The 18,059-nt window shown below is 39.3% G+C and overlaps 1 protein-coding gene across 1 annotated transcript; it reads right to left on the reverse strand.

The window, feature by feature from the left end:
- Nucleotides 1-1,683: 1,683 nt before the first annotated feature.
- LOC144253920 (olfactory receptor 7D4-like) lies at nucleotides 1,684-2,640 on the reverse strand. Its single transcript, XM_077796567.1, has one exon. It carries the CDS (start codon nucleotides 2,638-2,640, stop codon nucleotides 1,684-1,686), a length of 957 nt encoding a protein of 318 aa, XP_077652693.1.
- Between the last annotated feature and the right edge of the window lie 15,419 nt (nucleotides 2,641-18,059).

An 18,059-nucleotide genomic window follows, 5' to 3' on the forward strand; every position in this document is an offset into this window, starting at 1 on the left:
TCCACCTCTTCAATCCATTTATACTTTTTTTTTCTTTTTAATTAGTGACCTGTGGGTGTTCCCAGGTCTAGGACTCGCCATGCCACATCCATGCTTGCACATACAAAAGTTGGGTCAGAATCATTCCACTGTTCTTCCCTTTCCCCATCCTTTCTTCATCCTCCTCATTGGCATCATCTCCTCTACTGATTTTTCCTCTGTTTTGATGAAACTTTCTCTCCCCTTATTTTTAATAAAAAAAATATTGGCAACCTGATGTTATAACCTGAGATATTGTAGTGAATGTAAAATATGTCAGCAATTCTTAAAAACATTTTGGTGAGTTCTCAACAATGTGACTATGTAAATATCCCAGGATCCTGTCATCTCACTCCTAGGAATATTCTCCCAAGGATTGAAAAAAAATGGTTAAACAAATAAATGTACATGTGGGCTGATAGCAGTATTATTTAAAACACCTAACAGATAAACACTACCCAAGTGTACACCAATGGGTGAATAAATGAGCAACGAACAACTTCTGTATATACATATAGTAGAATATAACTCAGGCACAAGAAGGAAAGGCTCAAATTAACTTTAACCAGTGAAATAGTCCAAAAGGAGGAAGGAAGAATGAGGGAGAAAAGACAGAAACCAAGAAAGGAAAGAAGGAACAAGGAAAGAAAGAAATCATCAGGAGTCAAAATGGATGCATTCATATCTGAGACTTCCTTTTGGCTATCACCATGAATCAAATGGCCAAACCATGTTCAAGGTATATTCTGTTATGTCAAAAATCCAATCAGTGTTTTTTTGAAAACTAAGGACACTGAAAGGTTATAATCAATCTTAATTGCACAGTCTCTGCTGCTCAGAAATGAGGCAATTGAAATATCTCAAATAAATGTTTGGAAGAATAAATGAAGTTACATGTCTAAAAGCAACAAGCACGGTTTTCATATGGTAACCAATTGGCCATGATGCTGGTATAATTATCATCCCATTTCCACCAAGGAAAACAAGAACACAATCAAGTTAAGGTGAACAATATTAACATTCAAGAAGATAATTTTAAAACAGTACTTTATTTTAATAGACCCTTAGTTGTGCATATTTAGGTGCCAAATGTGATGGATATTTTGATACAAGTACACACTGCAGAATCATCAAATCGGGGTAATTAACATATACATCACAGCAAATATCCATTTTTTTGTGTGGCTAGAACATTGAAAATCATGTAGACGATAATTTTTGAGGAAATCATATCAGCCTTGACACATTAAGTGCTTTAAACATCCAGGAAGTTCTGTGAGAAGAGGTACAAACCTGTAATCCCAGGTACACTAGTGGCTGATGCAGCAGGATTGCAAGTTTGAGGACTGCTACACCTTAGCAAGACCCTACCTCAAAATGAAAATTAAGAAGGGCTAAGGATGTAGCTCAGTGGTAGAAATTAGAAATATGTGGAATACTTATAAGCAAACTTACCAAAAAATTTACCCTCAAGGATCATGTATACAAAAGAAATATTTTAAAGGAATTTCTAAAGGAGTTGTTGAAGATAATCAAATAAAATGCCATATACACAAAAGCCTTTCCCACTCTGGAAGGACTAGATTGTGTGTTTTAGGGAGGACACTGAAAACCACATCATCTGACATGGGCACACAACTCCCCCTTAGTTCTGAGGATCTACGTTCAGAACTCAGTGATCCCACAAAGACAAGAGGCTGCTCTGCTGAGGAGTCTCCTCAGGGCCCCCTTCACATCCTTGTTCCTCAGGCTGTAGATGAAGGGGTTCAGCATGGGGGTGACCACAGTGTACATCACTGAGGCAACGGAGCTTGCCTGGGAAGAGTGGGTGACAGAAGAACTGAGGTAAACCCCAAGTCCTGTTCCATAGAACAAGAAGACCACACAGAGGTGGGACCCACAGGTGGAGAAGGCTTTGTACTTGCTCTCCATGGAGGACATCCTCATTAAGGAGGAGACAATCTGAGAGTAAGAGAAGAGGATCCCAGTGTCAGGGAACACACCCAGCAGGGCACCTGCCACATAGGTAAAGATGTTATTGATGAGGGCATCAGAGCCGGCCACCTTGAGAAGCTGAGCCAGTTCACAGAAGAAATGTGGGATTTCAGTGCCCATAGAGAAGGTCAGTCTTTTCACCAGTAGAATCTGAATCAGGGAGACCCAGAACATGATGAGCCAAGACAGCAGCACCAGGAGGACACAGAGCCGGGGGTTCATGATGACAGTGTAGATCAGGGGGTGGCAGATGGCCACAAAGCGGTCAAAGGCCATCACAGTCAGTAAAAAATTATCCACTCCAAGAAAAATAATATAAAAGTACACTTGAGAGAGGCATTCTCGGTAGGAGATGTCTTTGCTGTGTGCCTGGATGTTCACCAGCATCTTGGGGATGGTGGTAGAAGTGAAACAGATTTCCACAAAGGACAGGTTGGAGAGGAAGAAGTACATGGGGGTGTGGAGGTGGGAGTCAGAGCTGACAGCCAGGATGATGAGCAGGTTCCCAAACACTGTGAGCAGGTACATGGACAGGAACAGTCCAAAGAACATTGGCTGCAGTTCAGGTTCCTCTGAGAGGCCCAGGAGGAGGAAGTGGGATAGGGCTGTGTGGTTCTCTGCTTCCATGTAGCTATTGTATCTTCTGAGTAAAAGAGGAGGGGGGAAAGCAACATTCAAAGACCACTCACCTGGGACCTCAGGTAGGTACCACTTTACAATATTATTCTTGGATGGACGTTCTTTACCCTACCGAGTTCTGCCCATGATTGTGATTGATGGAACAAGTGCTACCCCATTTCCAACTTAAACCTGTATAATTGTTCTGCCTTTATTCAATTTAGCAGAGAACTCTCTTACATCATCCACTCAATCATTTTAACTCTACTCTTTGAATTAATCAACATAAGTAATTTTCTTCTGCAATAAGTCTCATCCAAAATAAGTGAGGACATTTTAGACCATTGCCTTAATTATCCCATGCTGTTCATTCTATTAACTCCATAATATGGATTGAACATGGATTTTCAGATCCACTCTTATTATATGGCTTGAAACTTCCTAGGAATATGAGTTGGTTCTCAGTACCTTATTTTTATTATTTTTAAATATGATACTATCATCACTTCTCTGATTGTGGAATGCAAAAATGCTTTTTTTTCATGGTATAATTCCAATAAATCAAAGTTGTGACTTATATAATTATTACTGATCATTTTTTAAATCCTCCTCTAGGATAAACACTTTGGGTAACCCCCCACAAGGTATGGAAGAGTTATGATTTAGAAACTGGCTTCTTGAGGACTGGGGTTGTGGCTCAGTGGCAGAGCATTTGCCTCACACATGTGAGGCACTGGGTTCGATCCTCAGCACCACATAAAAATGAGTAAACAAAATAAAGATATTGCATTCATCTATAGCTAAAAAGTATTTTTTTAAAAAATTGGCTTCTTGAATCAAACACTTTGGAAAAGAATTTGAGTCCATCTCTTACAGTATGTGTGACCTTAAGAAAGGGTTCTAAACTCTCTTAGCTGAAATTACTTCACCTCTCCAGGAGGGATTGAAAATGTTCACTAAGTAGTATGGCTGAAGAAGAAAATTCAGTAAGATAAGGATTATCATTTTTCTGCTACAGTTCCTGGGGCATACAGAAAGCATTTTATAAATGTGAGATTTCACAGTTTACTTCATGATAAATGTGTCATCAGTATCCTTCATAACTTATGGCAGCCCTCAAGCCCAGACTTGTGATCACTATCAACACAGTAAGTAGGTCTCTTACCTCTTTTGACCTCCACAGGGAATTTTTAGTTATGAAGATCCTGTGGCTCCTTCCTTCAGACAAAGATGCCTCCATGATGGATTCTTCCAAGAAGAGAAAAACACAGGGACTACACAGATGAGTGGAGAGAACAAAGGCACCTGCCACTGAAATCACATGCAAGGAGTGTGTGATTGTGTGTGCCCGTGTGCCCACCTGGTGAGTGATATGCATTGTGTCAAAATTGCAGTTAACTGTCAAAACATATTCGATGATCTACATTTCAATGATTCAAGGTTGTTCTATACAAACCATCTAAAATCTTAAAGACTATGTAAGTCTTGAAAATGATTACATTTTTATGATTAAAAAAACAATCACCAGAATAGGAGCTTATTAAAGACAAAAACATAATGGGAAGTGACTATAAGCACCTTCGTTCAAATAGGAATGTGTGGGCTGGATAGGAAGTAAGGAGAAGAAGACAGTCTAGGCCAAGAGAGCAGAGTGTGCAGCTGCCCATCAGCTGGTGGGCTGGGTGGGAGGGATTGGAGGCCGTTGGGATAGAGAGCAGGAGTGAGGGGCAGCGGGGAGGGGCGCCAGGTCTAATGTCCCTTTACCTTGGTAATTTCATGTTCATTTGTGGCCCTGATGTTGTGACAGCTTTTTCTCACCATTTGCCTTCCCAAGGACTGCATGACTGTCACAGTGCAGGTGTTGCACAGATACAAATGTTGGATGCACAGTAAACACAAGACCCAACTCTTAAACTTGTCACAAAGGACTTTCCCAAACTTCACATTTCTGAGCATAAATTTAAAAACAAGAGTATGAAAATTAAATAGGGTGCATTCCTATTTTTTTTAAGTATTGGGGATGTGGTTCAGTGGGAGGGCAGCAGGTTGCTAGCATGCTTAAATACCTGGGCTCAATCCCCAGCATTACCACAAAACAACTCATGATGAACAATTCATAGCAGTTCTGAGAATCAATGTCAGTTTTATATAATGATGTTTGTAAATATAAGTGTTCACAAAAAATAGGTGAGTGGAGATAAATATACACTATAATCACCATAAAGAAGGTATTAGAGAAAATTTAACAGTAATTACTGCTGCTAATAGAACCAGAAAATGTGGATAAACTAAGAAAATAAAGACAATTTCCAATAAAGAAGGATTGTTTTCAAATCAGCCAAAAGGAGATGTTACTTGAAAGCACTAGAGTGTTTGTGTTAAATTCTTGCAAATGCCAAGGAAGTCTGTTCCAACATCAATCATTTGTCACTTTCCTGAATTCTTTAAGGGACTGGTCATATAAGAAAGCAATTGGACTGAGTGTTGAATATCAGAAATAATTATATCATTTGTATGAGAATGGATGTATTGGAGAGCAGCGTGTTAAGCCTGATTTAGAAACCCAAGGGTCACATGTTTTCTCTCATGTGTGGAAGCCAGAGAGAAAAATGGGGAAAAGATCTCATGAAAACAGAAGTAAGAACAGTCAGTTAAATGAAGCAGACAAGGAAGGAGAAAGAGGAGCGGAAAAGGCAGGAATGGAACTGATCAAATTATGTTCTGTGCGTGTGTGGAGATGTGGCAACAAGTCCTCCTGTTATGTAGAATTTTTCTGCACTAATAAAATTTTTAAGAAGAAAAAAATGTATTTTTCATTACATTATTGACACATGCCATTGGGGACACTAAAGTGAGATGATTCCTAAAAAAAAAAAAAAAACAAAACAAACAAACAAAAAAAAACTGTTGACCTAATAAGAGCTTTCAGTAAGTCAAGTTTCATTAAAAGTAAACAGGGTATAAAATAAAAAAATAAAATGAATTTTGGAACAAAATCAACACTATTTCAGGTGTAACCGACCTTTGGATTGCACTTATTGAGTAAACAATTGCATGCAGGAAATGTAACAGGAGCCGACCACTTATAGGAACCAGTGGGGAAAGCTGGAGACTCTCCAGGAAGTAACTCTTATTGACAAGAGGCTCTAGACTCCAAGGGTGAGAGAAGGAGACAGAACAGGAGTGGGAAAGGCAGGTCTCAGTGGGCACTGAGTTTCATCAAAGAACGGGGATTCCCCTTCACAGACTGAAGACATGGGACCTTCCCAGTATCCATATTCTAGAGGCAAAGGCCAGTACCCATGTTCTTTCCTCTTGCTCTTCTGGCTCCACCAGCCTCGTGGGGACACGCTGACTCTCTCTGATGGCCCCTACAGAAGCTTTCTCTTCTCCAGAATCTGTCCCCGGGAAGTCTGCTTGGTTTTTTCATGGAGACTGGATCAGAGAAATACAGGTGAGGTCCACAGGGGCATGTTTACAGTTCCTCGCATCTCAAGGGTCAAATTCTCAGAGGAGCTCATTAAAAAAATTGTTTGCTATTCTGTCCATTCTTCGGGTAATCCATCTTCCTTGAGAAAGAAAGCATAGAGCTTTATGGAAATTCACAGTCTATTTTGTGTCTAAGTTGGTAGGGCTTGATGAATTTAGTTCCTCAAGGAGAAATACTTTTTTGTTTGACTTGATTTAAAAGTCATAATGTGTCCCCTAAGGAAAGATTAATTTTAGCAAGGATCAAGTCCTAGGAGCATCTCCCTGTGATGTGTCTCCATGAAGACTCTTTGCAGATTTCATGATCTCTTGGGGTCCACAGTGTTATGGAGGAAAGGAGCCATTTATTTCGGAGTTTTCTGCTTATTTTTCAAGTTCATTTTTAAAAATTGGCAAATAAAATTGTGGGTATTTATCAGGTACAACATGTTTCAGAAGCACATATACAAAGTAGAATGCCTAGATCTAAACAATTATCATTTTTGTTGTGAGAACGCTTACATCCAGTCTTTCTCAAATACAACATATCATCACTAACTACAGTCACCAGACTGTAATTATGTTTCTCCTATGACTTCCACCTAATTAATTGCAATCTTCTCTCCTTTAATGAACATTTCCCATCACCACCCTCAACCACCCCAGATGTTTAACCACCAATCTGATCTTTGTTTTTGTGAGATCAACATTTTTAGATTCCACATACATGTGAAATTGGTTTTCTGTGCCTGGCTCATTTCACGTAATCTCACATCCTTCAGGTTCATCTGGGTTGTGCCAAATGATAGGATTTCCTTTTTGATTTCTGGATAGTATTCCATGTGTGTGTACATCACATTTTTGTTATCGATCCATAGATATGTGCTCAGATTGTCAACAAATATTGGCTCCTGTGAATAGTGTGTCAGTAAACAAGGGGGTGCAGTGGTCTTCCATATGCAGATGTCATTTCCTTTGGATACACACCTAGTCCTGGGATTGCAGGATCTTGTGGAGTTCTATTTTTACGTTTTGAATGTGCCTCCATATGAGTTTCCATACCAGCCTCACTGACATTCTCAGGGCTGCACTAACACACACCCCCAGGAGCAGTTTTCAGGGGCTCCCTTTCCTCCATGTCCTTGCCAACACTCCCCTTTATCCTTTTTTACAATAGCCATTGTGACTGGAGGGACGTGAGAGCACAAGTTGGTCTTGATGATCATTTCCCTAATATTTACTGATGTTGAGCAACCCTTTTTGGACCATGTGCATCTGTAGATCTTGTAAGAAATGTCTATGCAGGGTTTTTCCCAGTTTTTAATCAGATGATCTGTTTTCTTACTGTTGAGTTGTTAAACTTCCTCAAGTATTTGGTGTATTAACCCTCATTGGATGTATAATTTGCAAATATTTTATTCTATTCTGTAGTTTTCTCTTCACTGTTTGGAGTGTTTCCTTCATAGATTACAAATGTTTTAGCTCCATGTAATCCACTTCTGCTCTTGCTACCAATGCTTTTGACATCATACACCCAAATCTCTGCACCAATGAAAACCATAACATGGTTAAAAAACTATAAATTTGTTACACATATTTTACCAAAATAAGACAAATGGAGAGGTAAGTTTGAGATTCCACTGGAGTCTGGAGCTTGGGAGAGAAGTCTGTGGTGGAGACAGAAATTGAAGACAGTAGGGCACCAACATTTGGGATAAACTAAGCTCAGTTGAGAACCAGCAAGACAGAACAATTCCAAAGGTGACAGATTGACGGCATTACTTTCCAATATATGGCCATAATTTAAAAAGCAATATCTTAGGGAAGACAAAACAATCATGTTTAATCTTGTAACATTGAAGTCGAGGAACTTGAAGAACTCCCCAAAGATGCTATGACCTTGGAGGTCAAATATATTGATTTGGTCTTTATTGGTCTGCATTGATGGGAGAAAATAATTGATTAATTGTACATAGAATAATAAAGTTCCTGTTTAACAAGACAGGAGTTAGAAAGACAAGAAGTTGAAACCTACCCATAAACTTGTTCTTCTCATCTATAGGACCCATAAAGCTCCCTGACTTGGGTGGATCTTGAGGAAACCCCAAAGTTATCCATGGATTATGAGACCACCCAACACAACAGTGAGCACCATTTTGATTCAATAACTGTGTGTAATTATTTTGTTAGTGATTACCTCTCAAAAAAATCTTTTCCTGAGCTTTTAACACCACCCCTTCTTGGAATGGTTTTGAAATGCCAAAATTAAGATAACCAAGTAGACGAATATTATAGGATTCTACTCCAATGAGTACATGGAATACTCAAATTCATGGAGATAGAAGTGGAACAGCAGTTACCAGAGGTGGGGGAAATCAAAGAAGGGTTACCTTTAATAGATGTAGAGTTTTGATTGAGATGATGAAAAAGTTTGGGAAACTGATGTTGTAAAATGGAGAGACTGTGCTTAAGGCCACAGAACTTACTCACAAAATATTGGTGGATAGCCAGGCACGCTGGTGCACACCTACTCAGGAGGCTGAGGTAGGAGGATTGCTTGAAGCCTAGAGTTTCAAAGCAGCTTGGGCAACATAGTGAGAGCCCATTTCACTAAAAATGGTTAAAATTAATCATTGGATGGTTCAATAAGCAAACTGAGATGATGGTTTGATATCCCAGTGGAGGCTGGAGGAGGGCACAGACACACAGGGCAGAGTCCATGGGAGATGGAGCTACTGATTTTAACTGGAAGGTACAGCTCTGAGAGCAAAAGGAATATCAGGGAGGATGTAGAGCATCAGGTTGGTCTTGGAACACTTGATTAGAGGTGCTTACAGAGCACTTCTTAAAGGTCAAATGTATGAATTCAGTCTTCATGGGTCTGCACTAGTGGTAGAAAACATTTATTAATTATTTACACAGAAAGAGAATTTTCCTGATGGAGAGTTGAGAGTTAGAAAGGCAGGAGTATCCCAGCCTGAATCCTACCCATGTCCCTGCTGTTCTCATTCTCAGGACCCCCTTATGCTCTTTGACTTAAATGACTCTCAAAGAAAGTCCCCAAAGACCATATTAGTCTGCCTACCCATCTAACACAGAGGTGAGCACCACTTAAATTATTATTGTGTAATTATCCAGTTAGTGATGGCCTCTTACAAATCCCCTCCTGGGCTTTCCATCCATCCCTTTGGTTAGTGCTTCATGTATTGACAGGTTTCTGTACCTGATAATCCCCTTTCCCTGTGCTCACTCTCTCCTCACCTAACTCACAGGAAGTCCTCATTTCTGACACAGTAGTTTGCCCTGAGGTCTAAAGGGACCACATGTATCCCCCACCATGAGGAAGGGCATTTCCAGTCTTCTGACTTTGCAATGTGCAGTGGCAAAGTCACGAGTGATGACTTCATGTCAGTCCAGCAGGACGCTCAGAGGCAAGCCTAAGGGAGCCCCTGTGGCACTAACACATCCCCCAGGGAGAAACTCCTGTCTGTGAAATTAAACTCTGTGAAGGGAAGAGCACAGTCAGAGCAGCAGCCTAATGGGCCCTGGGAGACGGTTTGGGAGACAGATAAAGAACTCTCTTTAAGTCTCCAGGAGTGGAGCTTGTTGACTGCAAGCGGTTGAGCAGACAAACAATTGGAGAAGCAAATGTGCCTCCAACAGCTGCCTTTAGGGAGAAGGAAGTGGCAGAAAGCTTCCCTTTCTACCCTGTGGGAGCAGAACTGGGTAAAGACCAGGAAGCTGTTAGAACAGTGAATTGAATGAGGTGCTCTGAGGATTTTGTAAGGTCCTGAAAAGTTTAAGTCAGCTTCCAGAGTCCCAGGGCACAGCGTCTTTGAACCTAACAAGAGAAGCTGAATGGAAGGTCTCCCTGCATCCTCTGGGAAAACCCTTGTGGAAGAGCCAGGGCAGCAGGGGCTTCCATGGGGACATCTGAGAGAGCACTGCACCAAACAGGACTGGGATTAGGGGACCAGCAGAAGTCAACAGTGCAGGACAACTTTAACTAGACTCAAGCTCTAGGGACACAGAGAACAATGGATCTCAACTCATTCTCACCAGAGGAGCAGGCTCATAATCTCCTGGGAGCTTGTTAGAGTGCGTATTCTTGGCCTCCACCCTGATCTATGCAATCAGAAACTCCAGGGTCAGGGAGCTCTTTGTGTCTAATAAGCCCTCCAGGTAAATCTTATTTCTCCACAGTGAAAGTTCAGAACAACTACTGTAGGATTTGCTAAAATGGATAATGAGCCCGGCACAGCGGTGCATGCTTGTAATCCCAGTCTCTCGGAAGGCTGAGGCAAGAGTCTTGCAAGTTCAAAGTCAGCCTCAGCAAGGCCTGAGCTACTTAGTGAAACTCTGCTTCTGTGGATGTGGCTCAGTGGTTAAGCATCCCTTGATTAAATCCCCGTTACCAAAAAAAGGGGGGGGGAGTGATGAAGAACCCACACAATGTTGAGAATGGCAAGGGTCCAAAATAAAAATATCAACATATGCTGGCAAGAATGTGAAGGAAAAGGGAGTACTTGCTCACTGTTGGTAGAATTGGAAATCAGTACAGACATTCCTCAAACAGTTAAAAAATAGATCTACCGTATGATACACTTATGCAATTCCTTGGTATTTATCTAGAGGAAATGAAGTCAGCATATTTCAGAATTGCGTTCATACTCATGTTTATTGTAGTACAATTGACAATAGCCAAGTTATGGGATCATCCATCTAGGATCTGTCAATAGTTGAATGGATAAAGAAAATGGGACACACACACACACACAATGAGACCTTATTCAGCCATAAAGAAAATTTGAATTGTCATTTACAGCAATTTGATGGAAATAGAGACCAGAATTTTGAGTAAAAATAAGTCAGACTCAGAAAAGTATTATATGTTTTCTTTAATCCATGAAAGCTAGGAGGAAAATAACATAAATAAATAAATGGACTTTTTAAATTAAAAGAGATAATGGACAAGGTAGAGGAAGGAGATCAGGGGGAGAGGGGAGAGGGTGAAAGTGATCAACTTATGTTTTTCTGTATGCACAAACATGCACCACAAAACCCACCATTTTATATAATTGATATTCACCAATAAAAATTTTAACCCTAAAATAAAATAGATGGCTAGCTGATGTTTGCTGACCCTTATACTAAAATGTCTAAGAAAAAGTATTCTTTGTTTTTAAATAAGAAATAAAAATCATATTTACTTATGGTGGAAACAAACTGCTGAGAAAATGTGAAGTGTTCTCCCCACAGAAAATAACTGTGTGAGGTAATGCTTATATTAAGTTTCTAGATTCCACCATTTCAAAATATAAAATACTTCTAACCATTATGCCATACGTGATAGACACATATAATTTTATTCTAACCATTATGCCATACGTGATAGACACATATAATTTTATCTGACAATTTGAAAAATTTTAAAATTGAGTAAAATATTAACAGAAAAAAACTTTTTTTCCCTTCATAACATTGTAAACACCAAATGACCCCTTAAGTCTCTAAATATCCTTCTGAGGAGGTACAGCACAGACAGACTGTTCCTGGGATTGGTTCCTTATAGAAAATTAACCTTGCTTAAAGAGAACCTGGTGACTCTAAAATCAAACCAAAGTTAAAACAGTTTCTCTTCAAAGGAAATAAATTCATCTTACCTTATGTTACCTCCATAGACACAAAGTTGGCTGAAAAATTGCCACTCTGCCTTCTTGGGGTACAAAGGTACCCCAAGGGAGCTGAACTTTTTTGGAGGATGGGAAGACAATGCAATGATTAATGAGGAGCTCTGAGAATTTAAACTTTGAGATTCCGGAAACTATAAACCTGCCCAGTTGCCCCCAAGTGTAGATCTCAGCCTCGGTGCAAACCTCTGTGGGCTTCCTGGGGACAGATCATGAAGAAGAGAAAGCCTCAGTGATGGTCGTTGGAGAGAACCATTGTGTCCCACTGAGGCTGATGAGTCAGAAGGAGAACAGGAGAGAACCTGGGTACTGGGCTTTGCCTCTAGCACAATGATACTGGGGAAGTCTCCTGTTTGTGCTGTCTATGGGGTGAATCCCTGTACTTTGGAAGAATTTTAGCTTCTGTTGTCCCTTCCAGCTATTCTGTTTCCTTTTCTTGCTCTTTGGATTATAGACCCTCTTTCCAATGAATGTTATACCCTAGTGAGTCCCAAACTTGTCACCATGCTTTCCTATAAAGTATAGGCTCTGTGAAATATGACACATGAGCACATAGTGTCTCACTGAGGACCTATTATGCAGAAAGTATTGTCCACTTTGTTCAAAATTGATTGAAATTTTCCTTATGTTTCCTATTTTTTTATTGACAGATTTGACTTACTGTGATCTCTTATTAGTGCATATTATTATACTTGTCATTTCACGTTAGGGTCCACAATATCATCTACCAATAATGTCATTTTTTCTGATGTCTTATATAATCAGTCCAATTCCTCTTTTCATATGTCAGTCCCTCTAAGTGTTCAGAAAAATATCAAATGCTTTAAGTTGGAGGGAATTGTGTTGGCACTTTCACGAATTTAACACAAATACACTCTAGTGTTTTAATGTCAAATCACCTGTTGACTGTGGTTTAAAAACAACCATTCTGTACTGTATTAGGAAAATGTATTTGGTTTCTTTGTTTACCAGTAGATTGGAACAGGCCTTGGGGTTACCTCAGTTCTGCTGGGACCCATTCTCCACTGGAAAGCACAATTGTGACAGTGATGTACACTGTGGTCACCCCCATGATGGACCCCTTCATCTATAGCCTGAGGAACAAGCATATGAAGGCAACCTGGGGAGAATCTTCAGCAGAGCAGCCTCTTGTCCTTGATGGATGGTGTGCACCCTTAAGGTTGATGTGAATGTCAATATCCCAGCTCTTTTTCTCCCCTAAATGGCATGTTCGGTTACTTATATTCTTGAAGCACCTATGAATTTTCTTCTACACCTTTTTTTTTCTCCTCCTAAACTGCATCTGTATTTCCTTATAACTTTTCTACTCCATATGTGGTTCTTAAAATTTCAAGTTTGGAATGTTTTCATACACACCAGCCTGTGATTTTCAGCATGATTTAAAACACTTATATTGTGTGCTGAGATGGTGTTCTAAAAAAATTGCTTGGGGGGGCTAGGGTTGTGGCTCAGTGATAAAGCATTTGCTTGGCATGTGTGAGGCCCTGGGTTCAATTTTCATCACCATAAATAAATAAATAAACAAACAAATAAAGTTCCATTAACAAACAAAACATATTTTTTTAAAAAAACTATTGCTTTATTATTAATGTTTATCACCTTGCTTTGCTTGTTGTATTCCCTGGAGAAATGGAATGAAAATCCAAGTGCTTACCAGTTCAGTATTCACCATTTTACATAAAGAACTTTATTTAATCCCCAAAATATTTATTTGAGGTATTTTCTTTCATTCAGTTTCTGAAAGGAAGATCCTGAGGTTGGGGTCCACAGTAACCTGTAACCTCAGTCAATCCCACCCTGTGACTTTTGCTACCCTACTTTTTGTAAGAACATTTTTTGTTGTCTGTATTTTTATGTGTGTGTATCATTGCTCTTATTGATAGACATCAATCTTTTCCAGAGAATAAATATGATTTCTATTTTTTAAGTGTTCTGGCTCTTATTTTGTGGCCTAAGATATCATCTATTCTGAAGAGTGTCTCCTGGGTCATGGAGAAGAATGTGAATTCTGTAGCTCTTGGACAAAGGGTTCTATAAATATCTGCAAGTGCCCTGGTTCTATGCCATGTTTTAATCTACAAGTTTCTGTGCTGGTTTTTTGCCTGAATGATCTGTTAATTGATGAAAGTGTGCTATTGAAGTTCCTCATAAGCTAAGATATATTATTACTGTATTGGAGTACATCTCTCCTCATATATATAATATTTGCTTTTTATATTTGGGTGGTGCTGTGTTGGCTGTCTTTTTATTTATGAATCATTGATCATTTGCTGAGTTGATTCTTCCATTATAATAGAATGGCCTTCCTTGTCTCTTCTTACAGTTTTTGGCTTAATGACTCTTTTATTTGACATGAGTATAATTAGTCCTGTGTACCATCAGCTTCTATGGGTGTGGGATAGCTTTTCCTTTCCCTTCATTTTCAATCTCTTGTGTCTTTTCAATGGATAAACCCAGAAGCACTGAACCACTGAGCCACATCCCCAGCTCTTTTTATCTTAAGACAGGGTCTCCCTAAATTGCTTAGAGGCTCACTAAGTTGCTGAGGCTGGCTTTGAACTTGTAATCCTCCTGCCTCAGCATCCCAAGTCCCTGGGATTACAGGTGTGTGCCAACATACCCAGCTCAATCTCTTGTGTCTTTACCAGTAAGATGAGATTCTTTGGTTTTGGAAGAGGGTTGTCCATCCATCCAGTTTATATGTTTCTTTGTTACCCATTCAGCCAATCTATATTGTGTGTGTGTGTTGTTGTGGACTGAACCCAGGACCTTGAACATGTGAGAAAAGTGTCTACCACTGAGATACATCTCCAAACCCTATTTTTTTAGACAGGGCCTCACTAGACTGGCCTCAAATTTGCTAGCCTCCTGCCTAGCCTCCTGAGTAGCTGGAATTACTCATATGTACCACCATATCTGGCTCAATCCATATCTTTTAAAGGAGGAATATAATTTATTTGCATTCATTTAAGTAGAAGACAAAGGCAAATGATCTTTTAATAGTCAGGGTTTTCTCTTCTCATCAGGAAGCTTGATTGTACTCTGCATTTTCATTACAAAGTTTCAGAGATGGTAATACAAAATTCCACTTTCTTTTTTTTAATTGACACACAAAATTTATATATTTATGGGTTAAAATATGATGTTTTGATACACACACATATATATATCGTGTAATGTCCAAATAAGGGTAAACATATCATACATTTATCACTATTTTGTAGTAAAATCCTTTCTTTGATGTTTTACTATTATTTGAAAAAAAATCAACCTGTGTCTTTTTCTTCTGCAAATGATTTGAATGAATTATGTAAACAAAGGAAAATTATCCAATCTGTGAAAAGAAGCTGAGGCAATTTTGTTTGTGCAATTCAGATTTTTTTTTGTCTCTAAAGAGATTCCTATTTTATTCTTCAAACTACTGTGATTTGGGATTTGGGGCATTGTGATTTATGGGTTTGTTTGTTTTTTTTAGTTTTATTTATTTTATTTTTTTTAAATACAGGACAGCAGAATACATTACAATTCTTATTACACATATAGAACACAATTTTTCATATCTTTGTGTAAATAGAGTATATTCACACCAATTCATTCCTTTATATATGTACTTTGTCTTTTTTTGCATTACAATTCTTATTACACATATACACCACAATTTTTTTATATCTCTGTTTATATATAAAGTATGTTGACACCTAATTCGAGTCTTCATATATGTACTTTGGATAATGAAGTTCATCAAATTTCATTGCCCTTGCTAAACCCCTGCCCCTCCCTTTATGTTTTATGACAGTATAGATAACAACCAATTCTAGATTTTTTCAAAATGATATGTGGTATAGTATAAAGTCCTGATCTTCACACAGTCTTTGTTAAGTTTCTACTTTCTTCAAATATTCCACAACAAGTATCTTACCAAAGGGTTGGCCAGGGTTGCAGCCATCTCATGCCTCAACTGGAGAAGATCTGGTTTTGAGCCAACTTACCTGGTCACAAGGAGGATTTGGTTCCTTTCAGAATGAAGGAAAGAGGCCTCTCTAGTTCCTTTCCACAGGAACACATGGGGAAGCTCAAAATATGGCAGGTGGCTTCTGTTGGAAGAAGTAAGTAGGTGACACACCCAAAAGGGCCAGGCCCATTCCATTTTCAAGACATTGGTCTCTAAGCACCCCCAAGATGGTGGAAATGTCCCTCTGCTTTCCAGTATGGCCCCCTACCCATCAAGCCAGTAGCCTCTCAGTCAGATTTCCCCACAGAACACCTGGCAGATGGGCACAGCTGCCTCTCCTCTACACCAGATCTTTCTATAGACTCACCAGGTGATTCCAACAAAACCAGCCTTGACTATCAAGGTAGCCTCTGGGCATCACTTGCCTACATAGGTATGTGAGAAGCAAAGCAATTTTTAAAGAAAACATGAATGAACTTTGAAAGGGGATATAATATATATATATATATATATATATATATATATATATATATATATATATATATATATATATATATATCTGTCCAGCCAGATATCCTGTGTCTATACTCATTTTACCTGGAGACCACTGTCATTGCTCAGAAATTACAGAGGCTACCTGGATACACTGATTTAGTCGTGATGTTTACAATGAAAAGGATTTTAAATGCTCACACAACTCCATGAAAGACAAAGCAAAGGAAGCAATTTTGAGATATGAAACATGGAGTGGAAGCCAAGTTATGAAGCTACAAAAGTAATGTGAACAAAAAGGTTGGCTTTTCAGGTCTAAATGATTGGTTTTTACAACCCGAACTATAAAAATGAAGGAATTGACAATGAGACTGTATTGCTGTGTTCTGCAGCCTCTGTAAGACACTCTTAATGTTCCTGTTCCTCAGTCTACAGTGAGGCGATTCCGCATAGGGATGACCACAGTGCACACCAAAGAGAACACAGCTGTTGTTCTAGGGGGAGTTGATACAGCTGATGGAAGGCACTCCCCAATACTCATTTTACAAAATAAGCAAACAACTGAGAGGTGAGACCCACAGTTGGAGAAGACTCTGTCCTACACTCTGACAGAAACCCCCAAAGGAAGTACACAGTGACTAACAGTCCCATCCTGGAGTGACAGGAAAGTGAAATGGATGTTTGGGTGGCAAAGGAGACAGGCTGGCAGGACTGTCCAGCCAGATATCCTGTGTCTCGCCTCAGCTTAATTCAAACATGGGTTAAGCTCAATCAACCTACACACCTAACACAAGTTACATAAAAATGGGCTCTTTGTGTTCCCTAAAACAAAATATGGTGGCACTTATATCTTGTGGAAGACCTTACAGGTGAATTCAAACAACCTACAAAGAACATGTAGCTCAGAGCCTGGCCCTCGGGAGTCCCTCAATAAGGACTGGCAATATTATGGGTATTACCCTCATCTTCATCACCATCAACACCTTTGTGACCCTTTGGAGTGCTTAGAAAATAGTCTAAAGGGGCGTATTTCCTGCTATCCTGGGTGATAGTGTATAGGGAGTACACCCAGTATGGGGGGGGAACCAAACGTGGAGATATGTCTGCCACCACATACATACATACCCATAGTCCTCATAAGTGGAATGTGGCATATTATTATTCTCACATGTGGTACCTGAAATGCATGTCTGTCTGTTGGAGTCCCCTGGACCTGAGACCTCAAACTGAAGGACTGGAGGAAGAGACTATTTATTGAAGATCATGAAATTGGAGGTTCAATAGGCAGATCCTGTTCAGTCCATAAAATCCCAGTATATAGGGATTTACCAAGAGCAGGAGCAAGAGGAAGAAATGAATGTGCACAAATGTTTCTCAGCTTTTCCTCTACAGAAGGGGGAACTCATCTGTATTATTCACTCTATTCATTTCTTTGAAGGATCATTTACTTTCTATTTCCATTGTTATTACTGTACAGTTTAAAGTTCAAAAATTACATTTTCACTGTTGTAAAGTTTACAGCTCAATGGTATTAATTACTTCCACATTGTTCTGCAATTATCACCGCCATCCATCTCCAGAAATTTTTCATGTTCCCAAGCTGAATATTTGTATCCCTTTTAACCATTCCCATATCTCCCTCCCCATGCTCAGGTACCATTATGTCACCCTGAAACAAGACGAAAAATTAAAGGCATTAAACTACACAAATTAGGTTACTGAGGAAACAAGATTGACCAGACTACGTGTTTAATTTTGCTGTGTTTTTCAACATACACTACAGTTAGATGCCACAGATCTTGTGA

This window comes from Urocitellus parryii, chromosome 3, assembly GCF_045843805.1.
Source record: "Urocitellus parryii isolate mUroPar1 chromosome 3, mUroPar1.hap1, whole genome shotgun sequence".
In the NCBI taxonomy this organism is placed as follows: Eukaryota; Metazoa; Chordata; class Mammalia; order Rodentia; family Sciuridae; genus Urocitellus; species Urocitellus parryii.